General features: G+C 38.8%; 1 protein-coding gene across 3 annotated transcripts in view; it reads right to left on the bottom strand.

The window, feature by feature from the left end:
• Window positions 1-15,431, bottom strand: part of LOC120731279 (alsin-like) — a 33,747-nt gene extending 18,316 nt beyond the window's left edge. For 2 of the 3 annotated variants that reach the window (XM_040028240.1, XM_040028242.1), the window contains exons 1-17: window positions 15,226-15,430; window positions 13,216-13,392; window positions 10,828-10,988; window positions 10,520-10,744; window positions 9,878-10,068; window positions 9,534-9,566; window positions 9,249-9,449; window positions 8,041-8,141; window positions 7,756-7,949; window positions 7,497-7,584; window positions 7,175-7,356; window positions 3,992-4,160; window positions 3,652-3,748; window positions 3,201-3,278; window positions 2,811-3,032; window positions 2,463-2,634; window positions 2,179-2,374 (exon numbers count right to left, since the gene is read on the bottom strand). In XM_040028240.1, coding sequence (XP_039884174.1) covers window positions 2,179-2,374; window positions 2,463-2,634; window positions 2,811-3,032; window positions 3,201-3,278; window positions 3,652-3,748; window positions 3,992-4,160; window positions 7,175-7,356; window positions 7,497-7,584; window positions 7,756-7,949; window positions 8,041-8,141; window positions 9,249-9,449; window positions 9,534-9,566; window positions 9,878-10,068; window positions 10,520-10,744; window positions 10,828-10,988; window positions 13,216-13,235 — 2,330 coding nt within the window. In that variant the 5' untranslated portion in view covers window positions 13,236-13,392; window positions 15,226-15,430. Of the gene's footprint in view, window positions 1-2,178; window positions 2,375-2,462; window positions 2,635-2,810; window positions 3,033-3,200; window positions 3,279-3,651; window positions 3,749-3,991; window positions 4,161-7,174; window positions 7,357-7,496; window positions 7,585-7,755; window positions 7,950-8,040; window positions 8,142-9,248; window positions 9,450-9,533; window positions 9,567-9,877; window positions 10,069-10,519; window positions 10,745-10,827; window positions 10,989-13,215; window positions 13,393-15,225 lie in introns of all 3 variants that reach the window. The other variant, XM_040028241.1, reaches the window with a different exon arrangement.
• Between the last annotated feature and the right edge of the window lie 9,122 nt (window positions 15,432-24,553).

The raw sequence follows: 24,553 nt of genomic DNA, 5'->3' as shown, positions 1-24,553 counted from the left end.
GGCTTGTTTCTTTTAACTATATATAAGCTTAAATAAGATGTGATGGAACCTAACCTGATCAGAGCACAAGTACAGGGAGTGCAGAATTATTAGGCAAATGAGTATTTTGTCCACTTCATCCTCTTCATGCATGTTGTCTTACTCCAAGCTGTATAGGCTCGAAAGCCTACTACCAATTAAGCATATTAGGTGATGTGCATCTCTGTAATGAGAAGGGGTGTGGTCTAATGACATCAACACCCTATATCAGGTGTGCATAATTATTAGGCAACTTCCTTTCCTTTGGCAAAATGGGTCAAAAGAAGGACTTGACAGGCTCAGAAAAGTCAAAAATAGTGAGATACCTTGCAGAGGGATGCAGCAGTCTCAAAATTGCAAAGCTTCTGAAGCGTGATCATCGAACAATCAAGCGTTTCATTCAAAATAGTCAACAGGGTCGCAAGAGGCGTGTGGAAAAACCAAGGCGCAAAATAACTGCCCATGAACTGAGAAAAGTCAAGCGTGCAGCTGCCAAGATGCCACTTGCCACCAGTTTGGCCATATTTCAGAGCTGCAACATCACTGGAGTGCCCAAAAGCACAAGGTGTGCAATACTCAGAGACATGGCCAAGGTAAGAAAGGCTGAAAGACGACCACCACTGAACAAGACACACAAGCTGAAACGTCAAGACTGGGCCAAGAAATATCTCAAGACTGGTTTTTCTAAGGTTTTATGGACTGATGAAATGAGAGTGAGTCTTGATGGGCCAGATGGATGGGCCCGTGGCTGGATTGGTAAAGGGCAGAGAGCTCCAGTCCGACTCAGACGCCAGCAAGGTGGAGGTGGAGTACTGGTTTGGGCTGGTATCATCAAAGATGAGCTTGTGGGGCCTTTTTGGGTTGAGGATGGAGTCAAGCTCAACTCCCAGTCCTACTGCCAGTTTCTGGAAGACACCTTCTTCAAGCAGTGGTACAGGAAGAAGTCTGCATCCTTCAAGAAAAACATGATTTTCATGCAGGACAATGCTCCATCACACGCGTCCAAGTACTCCACAGCGTGGCTGGCAAGAAAGGGTATAAAAGAAGAAAAACTAATGACATGGCCTCCTTGTTCACCTGATCTGAACCCCATTGAGAACCTGTGGTCCATCATCAAATGTGAGATTTACAAGGATGGAAAACAGTACACCTCTCTGAACAGTGTCTGGGAGGCTGTGGTTGCTGCTGCACGCAATGTTGATGGTGAACAGATCAAAACACTGACAGAATCCATGGATGGCAGGCTTTTGAGTGTCCTTGCAAAGAAAGGTGGCTATATTGGTCGCTGATTTGTTTTTGTTTTGTTTTTGAATGTCAGAAATGTATATTTGTGAACGTGGAGATGTTATATTGGTTTCACTGGTAAAAATAAATAATTGAAATGGGTATAGTATAGTGTTAATTGTTTTATTCTTTTATTCTTTTATGTAAAGCACTTTGGCATGCCCTTGGCTTTTAAATGTGCTCTATAAATAAAGATTGTTGTTGTTGTTGTTGTTGTTGTTGTTGATATATTTGTTTTTTGTTAAGTTGCCTAATAATTATGCACAGTAATAGTCACCTGCACACACAGATATCCCCCTAAAATAGTTAAAACTAAAAACAAACTAAAAACTACTTCCAAAAACATTCAGCTTTGATATTAATGAGTTTTTTGGGTTCATTGAGAACATGGTTGTTGTTCAATAATAAAATTATTCCTCAAAAATACAACTTGCCTAATAATTCTGCACTCACTGTATGTGTGATCCCGAATTTCAGGAGGGTTTGCTTGTATGTAAAGGAATTCTACCAACAGCACTATAACTGCTTTGTAATGCATGAATAAACAAAGCATCATGAATGTGCAGCTGACAAATCAGCAACAACTGTGTGATGCGATCATGACAACATGGATCAAAATCTCTGAGATATTTTTCCAGCATCTTGTTGAATCTATGCCACAAATAATTAAGGCAGTTCTGAAGGCAACCTGCTACAAGTAAGGTAACTAATACAGTCACCAGTGAGTGTAAAAACTGGAAAAAAAAAATGGAGAAAAGGGGATAAAAAGGCATCACAGGGATTACTGACATAAACATGAGTATGTCTGTTCATGTTTTCTTTGAGGGAATCACATGATGGGACTTTTGTTTGGTGAGACAAAAAAACCCAACTCACCTTTTGTATGAGTCAATGAAATACTCTGTGTGTGTCAGCAGGGGAAGGGTAGTGACATCACAGCACTGCACGTTATGCAGGAAGTAGGTGAGTGCTGTGGCATGTCGGCCAATCAGGGTGCTCAGCTGAACAAAACTCTCACAGAGAGAGAAGAAGAGATGAGTGCACTGCTCACCCAACACTGGACACAAACTTTCTGCAGATGAGAAAACACACACACACACAAACACTAATTTTAATAAATGTTTTAATAAGGCAGAACGAGGCAGTAGATGCTCTCTGACCTCTTTTACGCAGAGGGGTGAGGAGGATCTTCCTGACGCTGCTGCACCAACAGTACAAGTGCCTCTCTCTGGAGGCCAGCTCGTGGATAGCCGAAATAAAACCCATGACATTGTGGTCTGCCAGCACCGCACAGCTCTGACCTCCACTGCACACACTGCTAACGTAACCCATCTACACACACACAGCAAAAACAAGAGGGTAACATTTAGGTTACAATTACAGATAGAGTTAGGCTGGTGTGAGTAAGAACTTCCATCTCATAAATATGCTCGTGCTTTAGCGGAAAAAATGCTCCACCCATCATTTTCCTTACTGTCTGTGTTAAGTTGCGCTTTGGACCTACAAACCTCAATGCAGAAGGGCAGCAGGGTGGGCATGACTGTATAACGCTCCACTCTGTTGGGTGACCTCTTGCTTGAGCTTTCACTCTGGTTTAGCCTCTCAGTTTGCACTGGCTCCTTCTGTTGGCCGCAGTACAACAGGACTGGCTGCACACAGTCTCCATCAGCCAGGAGCAGGGTGTGGCTCTGACCGGCTGACAAGTCCCAAACACGAAGGCCATCAGACAGCTATGGTGGTCCACCCACAACAAAACAGAGTAATATTAGGAAATGGATGGTGTTGCTATGTTTTCCTACATTAGCGAAAATAATAATCTATGTGAATGACTAAATCTTTGGCTAGAAGTGTGAAATGTGTGAATTAAATTTTAAAAAAATGGGATGAGATTTCTGTACCTTCGCCTGCTGAGGGACAGTGACGGGGCTGTTCACGTGGCCGAGTTGTCCACACATGTTGCTGCCCCATGAGTACACCTACAGCACAGAAGAGATGAAATAGGGGGTGAGCATGCACTTACATACAAGTAATGCTTGAAACTTGAGACCTTGAAAAATAACATGATTAAAGTATCATAAGACAGTTAATTACATCTTATTTTTAAGATTGAGTCACAAATGTTGATGTTTAATTAGGATGTCTATTAGCTTTTTGTTAAAGCATAACCCATCTTTCTGGACTTCTCATTAAAACATACAGAAATGTTAAGCTCATCTCAGCATGCAAGTACAAGTAGCAATATTTAGTAGGGTAAGGTCTCCAGAGCTTGGGAGCATTTAATGTCAAAGGGAGTCCTCAGATATAGCACCTGTTTGTCTAATCATGCTAATTGTGTGCCGTTTTTGTTACCTGGCACTGAGCAGTGAGAGCCAGTGAATGGTGCGAGCCTGCAGCAACTTTGATCACTTCTTCACCTGTTAAAGACTTGATGCATAGAGGCTGGAGTCTGGACACACAAACACAGTTCAGTCGAATCTTGTGGTTATAATTTCTTTCTTTACACATTTCCAACTAATTCAATTGAGCATTTCATCCCAAAAGGTTGTATCTAATTGTCTTTTAATGTAATTCTGTTCAATTCACCTTTAAATAATAATTATGCTTATTACATCATCATAGACATATCGTAAACACAATATAGACATTTTAATTTTAAATATCACTGTTACACTTTATTTTTGGTCCCCACCTGGCGAGCTGATCTCCATGACCAAGTTGTCCCTCAGAGCCACGGCCCCAGCTCCAAATCTCTGTCTCCAGAAATGGCAGGCCATCTTCTGCCTCCTCTGGTGCTCCAGCCGGAGCCCCACCAGCTGAGGACGGCCTGCAAGCACAAGGGTGTCGCCTCCGAGGAGACCCTAACAGAAAAATACACGAGCAGAGTAGAGTAAAACTTCAATGTCCCTGTGGGGGAACCTGCTTTGCAGAGAGTAGTCCAATGTAATATATACATGTATAAAAGATGCTTGGGATTCAATATGATGGTTTGTCGTTACATTAAGACTACCACACCAGCAAATCACAGAATAAGAAAGCATTGACTGAATAAAAGAAAAAATGCACTAGGTGAGGACATTCAAATAACTGAATCCTCACATAATTGTCATATTTGAGCATTTATCTATATTGTAAATTGAGTTTTTCATTAAAATTACATAACTCTAGTACAAAATGTTTTTTGTCAATGTTTCAGAATGATCTTGAAATCCTAAAAAAGCCTAGATGGACTTGAGCAATCTTTGAGTAATATGAATGTTATTGCTACAGAATACAATCTGCAGTGTTTCCCACAATCAGCTGAATCAACATAGCTTCAGGATGATCCATTGAAAATGAATTCAGACTGGCCAAGGGGCGACTCAACAGATAAAGACGCCAGTATCTCCCAATATTTTGAGCATAAACTAAGGAAGGGGATCGTTATTGCTTGTGAAAACAAACTTTCGTGGCTCTTCTGAGATTTTAAGAGATGTCATTAATTCAGAAAATTCAGTGTTTATGTCTTCTCTGCAAACAAACTGCATCAGAGTTCAGTGCAGTGTTATTGACCATACTACATGAGCAAACGCAAACAAACCGCACCCACAAGGGTTTGCATGAACACACCCTAACGACTCGCAGAGCTTCACTACTTCACTGGAATCAACATGTGCCACCTTGTACCTACAAAATACTTAAACTAACCGGGAGCTGAGTCAAGCTGTTGAACCAGGATAAGCAGGCACAGAGCAGAAAGTCACAACATAAATGAAAACATTCTGCTATTCAATATATCTAATAATTTTTTTTTTTAAACAAGGCTTTTCAGCAAAAACCTAAAATGTCAACGTGGTTTTCATTTCTGCGTCGGCTGGCGAGACACTTTCATTTTTACGCTCCTGAAACTCCTGGAAAACCAGAAACTGAGAGTCTGCCGGCCCTTGTATGGCACAATCAATGTATTTCATACAACCCTTATTAAGTAAAGTTATTTGAAATCATTAGCACAGTCATCAGAAATTACCAGTACTAGTATTGGGATAGAGTTATATAGAGAGAGTATAAGGTGTTTGCTAAAATGGGAAAACTGTGTAAACTTGAATCCTAAAAAAAATGAAGAACTCTAGGTCTAATTCCACTGAAAATGCAACATGAAAAAGTGAACTGAAATAAACCCATTGCGGGTTTACTTCTTATTCTATCAGGTAGTGAAATTGGAGAAGCAAAAGTATGTGGCACAATAATCCATTCATCTCGATTGTGTTGTTTTAATAGAGGCTAGAAGGTAACGTTTTAATTAAAATCTGATAAAATGCCTGTTAAAATATTCTTATCATATTCCAAAACAGCTTTCCTAAGATCCTCTGATCCAAACAAAACAAAGGAGGTAATTTATTACAGGACACCAAATGTAAAATTAGATGTCCAGCAAGCTTTACAACATTTCATCACTTATTACGATAAAATTCTCACAAAGTTCTTTCAAGAGTTGAGGGCTAAGACTTGGTTGAATTAGGTTACGCGAGAGTGTGGCACTTACTAGTGATGATTAAACTTAAAGGTAATATTAAAAGTAAGATGATTAGTAATGCATTATTATATCTTCACAAAGACAGCCAAACAAAATTAGAAATTGTGTGGGTGCTGCTCATTGAATGTATGTGATAAACTGATCATCAGCAGCTGTCACCACCTCCACAAATGCAGAAGTTTTGGCAATTTTCTTGTCTGGAGCATTCAGCTGTGTGTTAACACAATCCCACAATCTTCCCATGAGTGGACGTCCCAAGGAATTCACCCAAAGGTCAGACCATGCAATGCTCAGATAAGTTAGGCCTCAGTTAGCATGTTAAAATATTGCGTTCATGAAGAGACACCGTAAAGAAGAGCGGGCCAAAATTCCTCCACAATGATGTGAGAGACTGATCCAGTCATACAGAAAATAGTTACTTCAAGTTATTGCTCCTAAAGGAGGTTTTACAAGCTACTGAATCGTGAAGTGCCCTTAATTTTTAAGATGGCTGCAAACAGTCCTGTGAAAACTTTCTTTGCCCCTCCTCCCCGTACACAGAGTGGATCAGGCAGAGGGCCACTTGTAAATGAAAGTGACCCAAAGTATGAGAACGGATAACCCAAATAATCTCATACTCGGCAAAGCACTTACACATGTCCCCAGTAATGCAAGGGCCAACACTGACTGGACTGGACAAGCAGTTGTCAAGATAAGCACAAAACAGGTAGATGTACAGAGAAATTTCTCAACTTATTAGTGAGACCAAATTACGTTTTCAGGCTACTTGAATGTCATTTTTTATAGAGATTGAGAAATGCTTTAATAATGAAAAAAGATATATTCAGAAAGCAAGAATAACCTTGATTGACTTATCAGTTTATTGAACACATAAGCTCAAGTTTTAAAAGATATGTTGGTCTTAAATGCGTCAAAGTGAAATGCAAACACAGGCAGGAACTGCGCTGTGTGTTCTGTTGCAGGTAATCGACAAAAGTGCCAGAAAGCGTATAAACGTGTTCAGTCCATACTGCTGTATTTCACTAATTACTAATGTAAAAAGTTAAAATTCATAATCAAACATAATCCTAACAGCACTTCCTGTAGTTCCAAAGCTAGAACTACAGGAATTACCTCTTGTTTGTTCATTTCAAATACAAGTACAGATGCAAAAAACTAACAGCTGTGGTTTTACACAGAATCAAATGCTGTGTCTGTTTTTTTGTTAATAGCTTCTCAGTGTCTTGATGAAAAGCTATGCTAACAGTCTCCTGGCTCCATATTTTGAGTTTGGGGAATCTTCTCATCTCACTCTTGAAAGTAAAGTAAATAAGCTCATTTCCCAAATGTACAGTTAAGCTGTTCACACCCTATCATTCCTACCGTGGGTGGGTGTTCCAGGAAGCGAGCTTCTCCTGCTCGTTGCCGTTTTCCCCTTCTGGTGTATGTTTGTGAGACTAGAGCTCTTCAGTCCCTGCAGGGACGGCTTTTCCTTCTCCAGACAGAGTCGAACTTCATTCAGACACACTGGGGAAGAGGAGTGTGACCCAGACAGTCCACTGTTACTGTGGAACAGAAGGTCAAAGGTTAAGCTGCTAATACCCTGAAGATAACAGACATCCTGGTAGGGCGTGTATCTGCATTAGTCGACGATTATTATTCATGTTTTGCAGTTCTGGGACACGGTTTTGAAACACAGTCTTACTTGTGCATTTGTCTCTTTGTATTTAAGTCATCTTTGTAACTGGAAGTCAGCAGGTCAGAGGAAGGAGTTGAGGAAATGCAGCTGTCGTCTGGATAGAACAGATGAGAGAAGAGAAAACATTACAGAAAGCAGCAAAAAACAGCAATTGAAAACAAAGGAATGTGTGAAGGATGAATCAAGAAGAGAAAAACAGTCAATTATATTAAGTGTTACATTAAATGATAAATTTCAAAACATCGAAGAGACGAATATCACAAACCTGAGGTGTGGCTGCTCAGTGAGTCAGTGTCTTGTTTATCTAATGACTGATCAGAGAGTTCCTCAAGGAGATTTTGCAACTCCAGGTCTTCAGAGAAGTTCTTGTTGGTTCTCCAGCCTGACAGCAAGTGCACTTTTGGGCTGCCGTCAGTCTCTGTTACACTGTCAGTTTGACCCTGAGATTCAAGGGTTGGGCTAAAGTTTTCCAGTGGAGGAAAGGCAAGGAAAGACAACTATGAGAGTTAGGAATTATTTTTAAAATTAAGTGAGTTATGTAGTAACGTACTGTTTAGTGTTAGATTTGCTGTCATCAGAACCAGGACTGCTGCTTGCTGATGCTGCTCCAGCCCGGAGCCTTCGTCTGGGTCCTCGAACTTGGAAAGACGTCTGTGAACACAAAATGACAAGGGGTATCACACATTGTTGAGAAAGCTATGGTTCCTGATTATGTAAATTACTTGTTTTTAGTCAATTTTCAACAATTACACACCTGTAAAATGTTGGAACTGGACATTATTCAGATTAACAGGATGTTGAGGCTTTATATACACTCACTAATGCGATAAAACATCATGATTGCACCACCTAACACACTGTTGGTCATTTACATGTCACCAATAGCGACCAACAGTGTGTTAGGTGGTGACACATTCAGTAGTGACCCATTCAAATAACTCTGCTGCAAGGGAGGGAGGGAGGAAGTGGCCTTTTTATGACCGGTCAGTTTCCTTGACACTTCCTGACTGGCAGCTCTGATTAGCTGTGCCGTACCTTTTTTTTTAAAGCTACATTTTTATTATTTTTTTTTTTTACATTTTTTTTACAAAAAATAAAAAAATAAAATTCAAGAAATTACCTACAACCATATCCTTTTTGGCCTCATTACACAAGTAAAACTGAACATCAGTATACTTGTGGAATGTATGCCAGAATAACTCTCACTGTTTTATTCCATGCCTCCCACTTGACCTGGTCAAAATTAGCGGATTTGGACACAGAAAGAATCACAGATAGAAGATGAGCCTCAAATTAAAATGTAGTTATAAAGAAGAGCTTTCATATGCTAGAACTTGTTTTGACCACCCATGCCACATGATGGTGTGACTCTTTAAAGTTCACCCCGTGTATTATCAGAATTTAAACATACAGGGCACTGATGCTTGTTTCTTTTTCTCTACATTTTTCTACAGAAACTGTGATGTATCCTTTAATATTGATGCTACAAGACAGTTATAGAAAAAAGCTGAACAAAAATCATATTTTGGCTTGAGATTGTGATAATTGTAAAGTGCTCACATTTGTTTTTAAAGACTTCAAAATGTGTTTCTCCTGTACTTAAAACTCCTATATGGAATTAATAGCTGCATTCATCTTATTCTAGAGTATTCACAATAATTTGCTCTACTGTTGTAAGTACTGGCAGTTATTTTACAATTTGTGTAGTCCCCTTTCATTATTGTTCTTTTACTTATTCCTGTTTGTATTTTTATTTACCTCTCCTTTCATCACTTCAGTTAACTCCACTCCGAGTGGGCAGTAATGAGAATCCTCAACTGCTGAGAGCTCCTCCCTCTCTGTCACCGAGTAGTGGGGTGACTGGCCTCGCTCTTTCTTCTTAGGGGCATGCTGGGTATTATAGTCCTGAGGAGGTAACCTGCGGACAAGAGCCAGGCTGTGGTATGCACCGCAGGCCACCTGCAGGAATAAATACAGCCAGTAAAGCTAAAACAGAACATCACAGCTTTGGAGGTTTAACATGGCAATGAAATTAGATTTTACCTGAATCACATGTCTGCCTGCCAAGTGTTCCACCTTTGGACACAGAGGATAAAGAACACAAGAGTAAATGAACCATTTCATAAATTAACTAATACTTTAAAATGTCTAATATTATTAACATGTACTGAGAAAACTGTTTAACCATTTACACTCGAGCTCCTATTTTCCTGTTTTGTGATATTTGTATGAGCTGTATAAATAAATTAGTAGTGACACTTGTTTAACTATTGCTACAGCAGTACTTCATGTCATTTAATTCATTAACAACTTACAACTATATTTAACAGGGAAGGTTTTTTAAATCTTCATTCATATCTATAACAGGAAAATAGTTGTAGTATTACCTTCTGTGGTTTCCCCACAGGGAAGGTGTTGGTGACCAGGCCGAGTTGGCAGCCACTACCCCACGCCCACAGCTCGTTCTGAGCTGACAGAGCCAGGCTGTGTTCCCGTCCACAGGCAAGGTCCACAATTCGAACCACCACTGGAGGAACGACCTCACCGTCCACCACGCTGACAGGACAAGGCTCTGGAACTGTGGGGTAATTTTCTGTTTCATTTAAATCATATTAAGCCTGACATAGCAGTAAATAAATGCCTCTTTTTAACTGTTTCATCTAATTTAACAAGTTTTTATTTGTCAACCTCATATCTACTATCACCATTGGTGCTTTAAAAATCAGTTTTAAGGCCTCATAAACACGTAGCTGGTAAATTAATATCATTATTTATAAAGAACAAAAATAAAAAAATAAACCATGTTGCAAAAAATGGGAGGAAGCACTGACAGAAAATGGAAGTTTCACAACAATGGATAAAAGTAATGAGAAAAGAAAGTGTTGAATCTCTGACAAAGAACAGAAGTAAAAGATAAGCGAGAAAGAAGCTGACGGAGGTAGTGAGGAAGGAGGGAAGTTACAATGGAGAGCAGAGGCTGAACACAAGGGTAAAAGTTAGGAACATTCAGAAGAAAGGTGTTAACTAACCGGTGATGTTTGTGACTGTACCCTTCTCTGTTTGCCCACACTGTCCTGCAGTATTCTCCCCCCACATGTAGACGCTACCCTGCTCGCTCAGTGCACCGCAGTGGAAGCCGCCAGCAGCCACACGGACCACCGTCTTTCCCAGCAGAGAGACCTCTGGCACCGGAGCAGACACGGGGACGCTCAGATCCCTCCATAAAAGCTCTCCAAATGAATACACCTGACCACCTGAAAGACAGTAACATCTGAGAAGAAATGCAGTGATGAAGCATAAATGAAAGTGGGGCCTTCTTTACTACAAACAGACTTACCCTGTGCGAGCAGGAGGCCGTGGTGTTCCCCCAGGGAGACCTGCAGCACGGGCCTGGACAGCAGCACCCTATCTGGACAGAGCTGCCTGCTGTGGCCCGCTGAATGCCAAACATGGAGGAGTCCTCGGTCTGGAGATGTGGGAGCCTGCTCATCTGCGAGGCTGCAATGAAGCGTGAAAGATTAAATAAGTAAGTCTTAATAAGTCTGTGCATTCAGATGTGATCAACCTGAACAGATTCTCCAAATTCTGCACCTAGAAACCACCAACTGCAGAGATTAGATGTGGTTTAGTGACACAACTTTGAGTGACAGATGGATTATATTCCATCACATCCATTTGTCAAACAATAATTATTTGCTCAATGTCTGCCGGCCCTGACACGCAATTTAGTTTTGAAGTAGACGAACAAGTCTGTGCAGTTTACACAGCCCTCATACTGAACTAGACACAAATATAGGACAGGATTGGGACTAAAAATTAGCTTAGGGTATAGAACTTGTGGCATGTGGCACATGTTTATGATATATACACATGTTCCTGTACCAATAAACAATAAATAAACAACTGAGTATAGGCACACCTAGTAAGGTTCTGATATTCCTGTTTGTATGTAATCAAAGCTGAAAATGTTACAGATACAGGATTTCTGAGTATGTTACAATAGAATTTATTGTTTCTCTGCACTTTAATGGGGAACATAATTCACAAAATAGACATCATGTAGTATTCAATAACAGTGGAATTTACTGACTGAAACTCTAAATTAATCAAGATTGTATTTACTGAGGGCACGGTCAAGGGAGCACAGACAAAGGTATCTCCCCCTGCTCACCATCAGCTTTAAGGCACTTCAGCACTGGCATTACTTTTCAGACCTAGAAGCTCTGTCTATTCTTTTTATACAGTACAAAACCAAACCGAAACTCTCACATTATTAAAAAATGTACTTCTGGTATTGTGTATTTTCTGTGTGATTATGAAATGCACACACCACTGTGGGAAACTTTTGAATAACCCCTCATTTCTTCATATTTTGCTTTCAATGAGTCAGACTTCTACATTTTTTAAAGTAGTCTTAAGCAATAGTTCTTCAAGCTTTCTGGAGATCTCTGAATTCTTTTTCTTTGGTCATTCCAGTCCCCGTATCCGGCCATTTTAAGATTAATGCTTATTTGGTTTGGTTGTTAAACTTACCCTATGAATCACTAAAGTATTAAAAAGGCACCTAACTCAAGAGATGAACCATGGTTAGGGTAAACACATAACAGACAACTTGCCAAAGAAGCAATTCTTAAATTTCTATCTTTATATACTCTATTACAAGCAGCCTGGCACAAAACACATCATTTGTTCCAGTTTCTTTATTTGACTCTACAAAAACATTGGAGGAATCACTAGCTACACTCCATGAGACAGGAAGAGGAAATGATGGATGGAAATTACTGGTGTGGTTTACAGGGTGGAAAAGCAGGGCTTTGAGGAGCTGGTTAAAAACATCCCAGGTAAAAAATATTGTTTAGTCTGTAACAATAGTGTGCAGCTTCTGAAAAAGTTACAAGGTTAAGTTAATTTATTTTTTCATTTCTACATTTTAATTTAGGTAGTCTGTAATAATAGACAGCATCAGAAAACAAGGATGCCCATCATTTACTTACAGTTATGAATGTTGATGCCTGTAATCATCAGTAAAATCTTGTTCAGAGCTTGTTTTCCTCTATTATCAGAAATATCAGAATCAGATGAGAAAATTGAAGAGCAATTCTCTCAGTTCAAAAGAAGACACAGTCACTCAATAAAATGTAATTTAATTAATATAAAGAAATGAGGAATGACTCAAGACTTTTGCACAGTACTGTAGTTATAACCATTAGCATAAAAGTTTCGCTTGAGCTGTAGTGGAAATGAAATTATAGAAGAACTAATGTTTACTGGAATACTTATTTACTGAACAGAAAAGGTTCAATAAGTAAGGTTTAATTAAACTTTAATTGTTATTGTTTTTGAGTCCACCAACAATGATTTTTTTCTTATGTTCTCTTCTATGACTTTCAATATCCCTATGAGAAGAGCATGCTTGTTTAGATTTCTGTATTTGTGAATGTCGATATATGCCCATTTGTGAATATACGGAGCTAATGAGAGCTTAATAAAACACACAAAAAAACTTGTAAGTTGCAAAGCAGTTTCTCTTAGATTAATGGTATGAACTTTGTGTTTTAATGTACATAAATAAAAGCTTAACACACTGCTTGAGAGATTGTCCAAGATTAAATGAAGGCTAAAGGTATAAAGGATCTTGCTTTTATGTTCAAGATGTTTCCACTTAAAACAAGTTTCTCAGAGATTATAAAGCCAAGGTCTGCTGAAAGCGCTCCTATGTGCTTACCTTGCCTCTGGAATCTCCATCACTTCAGGCTCCCCATTCCTCAGCACACTTATGACACTTGTACGTTCATTTCTTCAAAGCTCTTCTTTGTTTTCCCTCTGAATGACTCAGCTGATAGGAACAAAGTGAATCCTCTGTCCTGCTGCAGTGCCTCGTTGGTTTATCAGGCTCCAGGGGCTTATTTGGTACAACGACAACAAAGACACATTCAGTTTATCACTTGATGTAAGTCTGGTATGTACCAAAAACACTTAAGTCATTATGTCAGTTGGTTTTCTCTGGTTTAGATGTGATAACATGCAATAACATTTGTCCCAATGTTTGCATATGACTGAAATGTGGTCAAGAGCTGTTTTCCAAGGCATTTATTTACAATTGTCCACTATTCAGGTGTAAGTTTTTAATTTATTTTTTGTTTATGGCCCTTTATGTGGCTGCACATAAAGGGACAATAACCAAATCTGTAACACAGAACAGGGTAAAATATATTAGAAAACATTAACACTGATTTTCAGCCTCTTGTGCAACACCCTGTACCCTAATACATCACTTTATTACATGAAAAGTGACATGGTGAAGGAAGCGATATTTACATAGATCATGTATCACATAAATCGTATTCTTTGGTTTACAGGAGATAAAGTCTTTGATGTAAACATAGTTTCCATTGATCAGGTTGTTAACAGACTTGATGTTTTTGATGTAATCACAGTTTATCCAGGTTCCTTTACTGTGGTCTCAGAGTACTGACATGCTTAAAGTATCCTGTCCTTGACACTTTGTCTTTAAAAGTTAACTTGTAAATATTAATCATTGTAGCCTCAAAGAAAGAAGGTCCTTGGTTTGAATCCACTGAATGAATCCAGAGTAAAGAGAAAGGCACCTGTTTCATTAGGCCTCATTAGGCCAGCCAAGATTTGCTGACTGAGTCTATGTGGTAGCCATGAGAAGGTTGTACCCCTATGACAATGGGGACTCCAGCCCCCCCACAGCCACAAACTGGATAAGCATAAAAAGATTGATGGGCAAACAGAACATGCCCTATATTCATCCTATTTATTATGTTCTATCATCATTGCCATTTTCTAGATAATAAAGTCCTAAAGAAAACTACCTGAGCTGGCTGCTTTGCACCTTTATGGGTATATCTGGTATCTGGTAATATGGCTCTATCACTATGGACTCTCGGGAGTGAAGCTCAAGCTAACATACAATGACCCGTGCTTTGAGTCCCTAAAATAGTTGGATGCCTGATCTCTGACAGAACTTGTGGAGGTCTGTAAAAAGCACAGTTTGGCAGGTAGAGCAATGATATTATATTTACAGCTTCTGATATCCAGAGGACATAATATTCTTTAAAACAGTCCAGATCAGGTGAATGGTATTACAGTTATTAATGCCTATTATGGACAAACACATTTTCATCCAAATTCTGCGCGAAAGCCCCCACTTTTATATTAAAAGAGAGAGCCTCTTAATATTATATTTAAAAAAATGTGACGGTGACTTATGAACATAAGTAACTCTGCTTTTAACATTAACTTTAGCTCGACTTCTTAGTAATTTCTTTCTCAAAATTTGCCAAACATTTCACCTTTGGTTCTTCACGGCGATTAAATCACTTATATACGATATACAAACACATTACAATATTGTAATGTGATCATCGTTAACTAAAATCGATGCTTTTACATTAAAGGTCAGTTTAATATGACTACGTGTTTGTTTGTTTGTTTGTTTTTTAGCTCTATTTACAAAACAGTGGCGGCAACAAAATCCATATCTAATCTGTCTAATAGCTATCTAATCTCGGAAGCTGTTTACTTTCACAGACTGACAGCCATGCTTCTTCTGTCACCGAGTGAAGACAGAAACAACTGTGATCATCTTCATTTTTTTTTATATTCCTCTGACAGAATTTCCTACACTATCTAAGAATACGAGAGAAAAGCAAATAAAGAAGTTGGCTAGCTCGATGCTACAGCTGCTAAAGAAGCTAACTAAACTCACCGAGCGCCCGTTTGAAGTCGGCGGAAGGCTGCGGAGATTTGTGCTGCGGTCACTGTGAATAAATCCGGAACTGTGTCCAGGTGTCACAGGAGGGGCACCGAGCTACGGCATTTCTTTTTTGTTTTTTATTTATTCAAATCAGTGCAGCGCAGTGAAAGCAGAAGTGGTGTGGTTGTTGTTGTTGGGAGGAAACTCTGCGATGGCATCCGTGCAGGGACAAACTTTACAGCGGCGACTCACCTGTTGCTGCAGCACGCGAAAGAAGCTCTAGTATACAGAAAGAAAAATAGGGTCTACTGTAGCTCTGTTTCCAGAATACAGTCTGAATGGCGTATCATCTTTTTCAAATCCAGTTATCTGTTTTATGTGGAGACTCATGAGTGCCAAAATGAATTATAGAAATACAGATTAAATAATTAATTAAACGTGACATCAATTCATTGAAATGTTAAATAAGTAAACAAGTATTTTATTAAATCTTTTAAATTAAATGAATAGCTATTTAATTAATTATTTAATTAATTCTTTAATTCATTTTGGCACTCTGGGCCCTCCACTATTGAGTTGCCTAGCCATGTCTAGAGTCTGGGCTTGGGTTGCTACTGGTCCCACCTGATGTATATCCAGTTCTCTTAACTGGAAGCATTTATATTGAATTTTCAGGTATTTGCACTTTATTTGAGTATTTGTTTTTTCTGACAAGCTTTTACTTTTACTGCTTACATTTTCAAACAGGCTAGGGATGGATGGTAATTCGTTAATGCACTAAATTCAGTAATTACATTAGAGTTATGTTATAACTTGTGTTAACAAAAAAGTCTTCAGTTATTTGCATGCTGGATGGATAGAAATGAAAAAGCTCCCATCAAACACCTTTTTTTTTCCTTCCTGTGTACTTCATTGATAATCAAATGACATGCTAAGTAACTAAAGCTTTAAGATAATAGAATAAGGGCCAGAGTTGCTAAACAGAATAAAATAGCATGTGAGCATGATCCCCAAATAGTTCCAATAGGTGTGGTTAGTTTTACGGGTGTTTCACAAAAACTGTACTATTTTCTTATCGCAGGTATAATATCAAGTTCAGGTAGGACATGCTTTTTTCAGCATTAATATTAGGACAATTAGCAGTAAGTTGCTTGTTGCTGATATTAGTAAACCAGTTTGTGCTCTTGATTTAAATATTTTCCTTCTTATATTTTGCACTTTGAGGCAGTGAAACTCAACTTTGCAACAGGGTCAGTCACAAACATCTCTGTGATCTTACACACAATCTTGTCACTTCGCTCTCTTTAAAAATAGTACTTTTTTGCACTAAAATCCAGTTTGTTCTGGTGCAGTGCATTAGTAAATCTACCTCTAACTCTATTATGTGTATATGATATAATGCTAGGTTACACAGGGAAGTCTGTGTGGAGTCTCCCTGTGTTTGCATGGGTTCTCTCTGCCCACAGTCCAAAGACATGCATGTTAGCTTAGTTGGTGATTTCAAAATTGCCTTTAGATGTAAATGGTTAAATAGATGTCTGTTTCTCATTGTTGCCCCTGTTGGTAGACTGAAAATCTGTCCAGGATGTACTTCTCCTCTTGAGACAACAACTGGATAGGTGTGAGGCTTCCTAAGACCCTGAACTGGGTGAGTGAATAAGAAAAGGATTTGATGTATTATAGATACCAGGAGTGTATAAGCAATTATAATCATATCAGGTGCAAAATAATACACAATAATGAATCAATACTTATAGTCTCATGATATATAATATAGATGACTCTGGAGAACGTATGATTTTACTTTAGGAATAGTTTGATGCTAGTTTTTTTTTTTCTATTATTAGGCTACTCAAGAGTGTAAATATTTCTTTCACCACTTTGTAAAACAGCTATTCCATATAATTTTTAAACTCTTGTGTTGTGTAGTATTTCTACTCTGCTTTTTAATGTCTGGTTACATTTTTCTGGTTTCCTGTGGGTTTTCCCCTGCCTTGTTTTTGCCATGCCATCCCAAATTAAAGAATCCTGGAAATGCTCTTGTCCCCTTTAGATCGTTTCCTGGAATAAACACTGGAAAAATATAGAACACGGATATGATGGCAATTAGTGCCATTATAGGTTAAAAACATGAACACCAACCATGAAAGCAGTTTTGCAAGGGGAAGCGGTACTATTGAAAGAATGCAAACACAGGATGTCTAGATTAAAGTGGCAAATTTATCAAAGAAAAATACAACATTTGATTATAAAGCACATCAGGCACATTTAGGTGCGACACATCACCTAAACATACAACAGAATAAGTTCTAGCCATCTAACTGCATGAAGAGGCTGTTGGAAAACAATTAATGTTCAGGTCTGATGACGCGATTCCAAAAACGGATCAAAAAGAGAACTATAAGTTGTTCCTCGGGTGAATTTAATATAATTAAATAGCAAGACTAATGCATATGGATGTAAGTGCAGGCCTCAGTGCTCTGTGTTGCTCCTCATGTGGGCTTTCAAAAAACAGAGGTCTTTGAGCTGCAAACACATCAACCTCTCAACTGGAGGTACAACTTTACTGCAAGCTGCATATTTACAATCACCTGGAATAACCCCATGCTTTAGCTAAATTAAAATTACACATTTGTTTTGGTAAGTGGTCATTTGTTACACAGTATCTGTTTGTATTGTACCTCAATCCTGTTTGAAGCAGTGCCCTCCAGAGGAGGCTTTTTTGAGCCTTTCCTTCAGTTCATCTAAAACCCCTCATACAGTATTTATGACAAATATGTTGCTTCACAACTGTGGTTCCTCACGAGTCATTCTGTAACAAATCCTTAACTTAACTGTGGTGTTTTGTGTTTGTCTTTTAAAACTTTCATCTTGTAGGCTATGTAACAGCATGCCTCCCTTTCTCACTTACACTCACAGGCAACAGTGTTGCCAGCGTGTTACTTTAAAACACCGTGACGCATACGAGTGACCTAATCGCTTAATTGTGGCTTTTCCCTTCCCTTTCCTTCCTTTCATTTCCTTTGCTTTCCTTTCCTTTCCACGGGGATCTTCACAGCTACGTTTTTTTTTAATCCTAGCATGATGAGTCATAAGAAGTCTGTTACGAATACTCAAAACAGTGCTCAATCATTTTTAGCTGTAGACACTTTTTTTTATAAACAATTTAAGTAGCATAATACCCTTTCCTTTCCTTTCCTTTCCTTTCCTTTCCTTCCTTCCTTTCCTTTCAGCCATGTTCGTGATCAGCTCTCGTTTGCCTTTTTAGTGTTTTCTATATAAAAGCATCCAGCAGGTTTTGGCTCAGACTTTTACAGCCTCTCATAAAACAGGGGGAAGAAAGAAAGAAAGAGCAGTGAATTCAGAGGGAGAAAATCTAATATTTTGCCTTCTTGGAGCTGAACATGAGACATTAAAGGATCACAGCTGCTGGCAGTAGCTTCTGATGTGCGCTTTTTGTTGGCAGTCTAATTTTCAGTTTCCATCACACAAACGTCTCACTGCTGTGAAATCTAGCTCATCTAAGGAGACACATTGCTCAAGTCGCTGCTGTTCTCATGATTTCATATGCACGTCAAGTCATCACCATGGGACTGGATTACTTCAAGTTCATGCGTAGCCGAATAATAGTATAGCTCTTTTTCTCATCAATATTTGCCTAAAAATAATTTTTTAAAAGTCTGGATTTCACATAGCTAAGCTAAGTGCTTAATAAATGGCAAAAAAAGTGCTTTAAGGACACAATTTGCTAACATTCATCTTTAAAGTTAATGAATGAGCCTCTTACCATTAAGGTAAATCTTGAATCTTGTTAAATTAAAATGGCTTCTGTTTGGAAATCGCTGTTTTTCATGACATCAAACTTTTAAAATCAATGTCTTTTCCAATGTTAATCTAAAACGGTGTGACAAAATTACTGCAATCTTTTCCTGAACAAGTTTACATTGTTGTAATTCTCAAACTCTGAACAAAGTAGAAGAATCTCTGGTTGAGCAGAAGAAAAGGGAAACGTGGCAAGCTAACTCGTGAAAGCAAGGATGCAGTACTTTTAGTATAAATGGAGGCTGCACTATCACACTAGAAAATACTGAGGACGGCAAAGGCGCTTGCAAGTACAGTCACCAGACATAAATATGCAATCAGCCAACCAAATGGTAGCAGCTTAGTAGATTTAGGAACACAGACATGGTGACGAATTGGTAAGAACGATGATTTAAGTGACTTTGAATGTGGCATGGTTGTTGATGCCAGGCAGGCTGGATCTTATTATTACAGAAACTGCTGATCTGCTGGGTTTCACCCACACAACCATCTCTAGGGTTTCCATAGAATGGTCTGAAAAAGAGAAAGTATCCACTGAGCGGCAGTTCCTTGAGAGAAACCACATAATATGCTGAACCTTGAAGCTAATGGGCTACAGCAGCAGAAGACCACACTGGGTGCCACTCCTGTCAGCTAAGAACAGGAAACTGTGGCTTCAATTTGCACAGGCTCACCAGAATTGGGCAAAAGTTTGTGAAAATGTTACTTGATCTGATGAGCCTCAACTTCTGCTGCAACATTCAGATGGTAGGTTCAGAATTTGTTGTAAAAAACATGAAAGCATGGATTCATCCTGGCTTGTATCACTGGTTTCTTTGCACACAACCACCTTAACAACTTATTTATGCTGCCATGTCAATATGGATCAAAATCTGTGAGGAATGGTTCCAGCACCTTTTTGAACCTGTGCCATCAAGAATAAAGGCAGTTGTGAAGGGAAGAGTGTTTACACCCACATCCTAGCAAGGTGTACCTAATAAAATGTCTGGTTGTAGTTCATGTAAATCTATGTAACCTGTAATTTCAAACACAAAATCAGTTCACATCACTGACAAACAGTCGGTAACCTGATTTCGTGACCCGAGCAGCCTGTAATTCCCTCACCAAACCCTCATAAAATATTACTGCTGCTGGAAACAACACAACCTGGGTTTACAAGACTGCAGAAGCTGTATGTGTGTGCGTTTGTATGTGTTTGTGCACGTGTGTGTGTGTGTATGTGGGTAAAACCATGCAGGGTTGCAGCCAGGCCACAGAAACACAGCAAGAAAGGCGGGTTTTACTGACCGCAATGTCGTGAGGAGTAAGTAACACACACACACACACACACACACACACACACACACACACACACACACACACACACACACACACAGCAGTCTTAGGGAAAATCAGGTAACACCGGTCATGTTTAATGTAAATTGTAAACATATTATAAAAAGCGTTCTTTCACATTTATTCTCTGTTTATTCTCTCTTTGATACTTTGATAAATTAATATCAATATAAAATAGCTCTTCTAATATTTTTTCATTTGGAACTCCCGGGTTGAAATGATCTTAACACTGTAGTTTGTTTTTTAGAGGATCTTTTTCAGAAAGTAAAATGTAAATCTAGTTGACATCTAGTATTAAAATGCAGATTTTAGGTTGAAATGATTTGACTGCTGCTCTGGTGTTTCCTCAACAGGTGAATCTCCTAAAGTTAAGTTGTGTAAATGTTTTTTTTCAAGGATAAATTGAACTTTTTTTCAGAGACAACATGGGAGGGGTTTCATTTTAACTATCTGGCACTGGAAGTGCTGTGCGTGTGTGTGTTTGTAGGCAGTATATTTAAAGAACATTGAAAACACATGTCTGGAGCTTGATAAAGAATATTTTAGGCAGTGGGTAATTTGGCATGATCTGTACACACACAGACACACACAAACACACACATACAAGTTTACCGACGGGCTGGCTTGGATGGAAGAAGTTTGACCTTGTGAAAAATAACATATAAAATATCTTCATCAGATACGCTGTGAAGATCTTCAGTATAACATGCACTAGATCAATTTAAACATGTTCTCATATAGAAAAATACAGACCTGTTACTGTGACTTCATGTTAACTGTAACTGTGGGAACCTGGTGAACTTTATGATTAAGAAAATAAAAACTAAACAAAGACCTTCACACATCTAAAAAGAAGATAATATAGCCGTTTCCCTCTCTGTCTTAATTTGGAGTACTAAAAGCATTAAAATGTGAGAATATAGTAACATTAACTGTTTTGATGAGTACTTTGTTTACCTTAGATCAATATCAGTTGATTCCTAGAGTAATCTGAATGCTACACCTTGTGAATGTCCTTTGAAAAACTAAGCACACACCATGATTCAGTAACTGTAGCTCATAGAGCCGCCTCTATCAGCATTAACTTGGAGTAATCATTTTCTCTACGACTTTAAAAGTCTCTTACATCATTGTGGAAGAATTTTGGCCCACTCTTCTTTGCAGTGTCATTTAGGTTCATTGAGGTTTGCAGGTCTTCTTATACACACAGCTCTCTTAAGGTCACACCATTGCAGTGTGGTTGATCTGAACTTTGAGTGGGTCAGCACTTTGATTCCTTTCTTTTTCAGCCACGTGTTGTAGATATGCTGCTTTTGAATCATTGTTCTGTTGCATGACCAAGCTTTATCTGTCAGATGGCTTCACATGTGATTTTAGAACTTCCTGTTAAAAGGGAGTTTTTCCTTCCCGCTTTCGCCACAATGCTTGCTCATAGGAGGTCATATGATTGTTGGGTTTTTTTGTCTGTATGGATTATTATAGGGTCTACCTTACAATATAAAGCACCTTGAGTTGACTGTTGTTGTGATTTAATGCTGGATAAATAAAACTGTAAATTTAATTGAAGGAAACTGCCGAAATGTCAGATTTTACAATTTCCATTACAATTGAGAGTTGATTATGCAGTCTCTTAGACTTAAAAATGTAAAGCAATTGTCCAAAATAGTCTGGAGCCTATGCATCCACCACTAATATGCATTTTGCCTACTGCCTGACTGAAAATCCTTGGATAAAGGACACAAAATTATTTATAAAAAATGCAAAATGATGATTGTTTGACTTGATTTGAAAATATGAATGGAAACATTTTTTCTTGCAGCCAGAGCTGTAAGGTCAGTGGGAGGAACGAGGAGACAGCAGAGGGAGACAGCGTCAAACACCATACAGATCTATACAATCTCACCCTGAAGAGATGTCAGATTAAGTGATAATCAGAGCTCATGAGCTAAAATTTTACACAATCATTTTTAGAAACAACATAAAATAAAGTAAACGAACCCCTGCAGTGATCACAGGCTTTATACAAAGAATGTTTTGAAAAAGCATTGGAAGAATCCGTTTTTAAAGTTTCACAGTAAAAAATGTATTATGTAATTTTAAAGCTGAGCAAATTTAAGTAAATAGGTTTAATTATCCCTCAGTGTGTTTGTTGCCAACAAAAATAATAATATGAATTAATTTGAATGCCTTTAATCTGTCATGCACTCTTTCGCTGCTGGATACATCTGCATGGACCGACACAGTGTGAGCCCAGCCAAACAAAAACTGATGCCAAGGCCAAAAACCTGTCATCAGCATGTCACGTTAAAATTGCCAAAGGGTTAACGCATGAAAGTCATAGACACCTGGCAGATAACTTTTCTTTCTATAGAAGAAGAAGTTTTGCTCGTAACATTACGTAGTATCAGTTCTCAAACCTGCTGCTTCTCAAAAGACACCAAACTGGCTCCAACTGGCAGCACAATGGTGGAAAATATTTGAGTGCATGAGTGAAAAAAGCCCCCAAACTGCGATACAATTACTTATAATTATAATTAAATCAAATGGTATAATTATGAAATTTTGAGCAAAATGCTAAAATAAAATATCTTACTTTGTTTCAGAACCCAGACATAATATTGTTACTTGCAGTTAGAGTTTGTATTCTCTGGTTGTTAAATCCCTGGGTTTCACAATGAGCATGTTATTTATAGATCCTTAATTTGGCCTTGTTTAATTGTTTCACACTATAATGCAAGACTAGTGGTATAAAAAGCCTCCACTCTGGAACGTCTATTGACAACACTCCCGTTTTTTTTGGTGTGAAAAACGTTGGTTTAGTGTGGACATGACAGAAAAAGAGAGCAATAAAAAGAGAGAGCGGTGACCATCTGGCTCAGGTCAAACTCCCACTGAGTGATGACCACAGCAGTGTGTGCATGTGTGTGTGTGTTCCTCGCAGAGCAAGGTGATGAACACAGCTGGGTGTCAGGACCTCAAACCCACAGGAGGCCTCCCCCGTCTTAATCCTGTTACTCTACCAAGTACCCGTCTTCCTCTTTCAGCTCCTATAATTTCCCCCTTTTCCTCTAATTTTGGTTTATTTCTCTTCATCAGCCAAAAACACACTTTTAGAGCACAGAACTTCAGTAATACAAGCCACACAAGCTGGAAAAGAGCTCTGTGTGAAGCTTAGTGGGGCAACCATTGTGATTCACCTCCTCCATTACTTTGCATCAATTAGCACGTCACCTCCAAGACTTTTGTGTGCGTGTGTGTGTGTGTGTGTGTGTGTGTGTGTGTGTGTGTTCTGTGGGGGAGGGTAAGTAAAGAGCCAGGACAATTGTGTATACTCACTTAAATAACAGAGATCTAACAGGCTACTTAATTTAATCTCAACCCAGTATAACACAGCTGTCAGGGAGACATGTACTGTTGCTGTGACGCTTAATTTAATGTTGCTGTCTGTTTCCATGTATGCTTCACTTAAAGCTGTCTGTAGTCTGGGTATATTTTCTCAGTGTTGTTGCATGGCTTTTGTGTGGATTTATTGACCTTTGTGGTATTTTGTCGACAATGCGATCAGTATTAAGTGCACTGACAACAAGTTAGAAAAAGTGAGTGCAGCATTGCATAACCTGGATTTGCTCAACTGCTGTTTTTGCACCTAGACTGCTTCGACAGAACTCTGCTACATGCTTAACTCATGACGTGGTTCTTATCCTAAGTTCTCAAGGCTTTACTTTACTTCACTTGCTTAAAGTGCAGCTCTGTTGTAGTTTACATTCAACCACGAGCAGAAAGAGCTAACATAATGGACTGTGATGGTATCAGTGCTTTGGGAATGCACATGCTGAGGCAGCTTTCAAATTCAACGGGGCCAGTATTTAACATACCTATTCAAGGTGAACACACACTGGACCACTGCTATGCAAGTTTCTCCCACTGTGCCTTTTGAAGGGCTGATTGTGTCTCCATTTTTGCGGTTCAAACTAGTTAAACCAGTTCAAATGTCTGTCGGTGGAGTGATCATACTATCAGATGCCACTGTTTTGACATACAGATTGACAGATTTGTCAGATCTCTTGATGGCAAAATGTAAAAGTGATTCTATTCTAGGGTAGAATCCCCAGCCAACTGCAATGAACTGATTTATGCAGTTTTGGGCTGTGTTCACATCTGATCCCTAGACAATGTGAGGATA

Source organism: Simochromis diagramma, unplaced genomic scaffold (assembly GCF_900408965.1).
Source record: "Simochromis diagramma unplaced genomic scaffold, fSimDia1.1 OVJJ01000343.1, whole genome shotgun sequence".
NCBI classification, from domain to species: domain Eukaryota; kingdom Metazoa; phylum Chordata; class Actinopteri; order Cichliformes; family Cichlidae; genus Simochromis; species Simochromis diagramma.
Note: the sequence above shows the minus strand (reverse complement) of the source record. Positions and strands in the feature narration are given on the sequence as shown.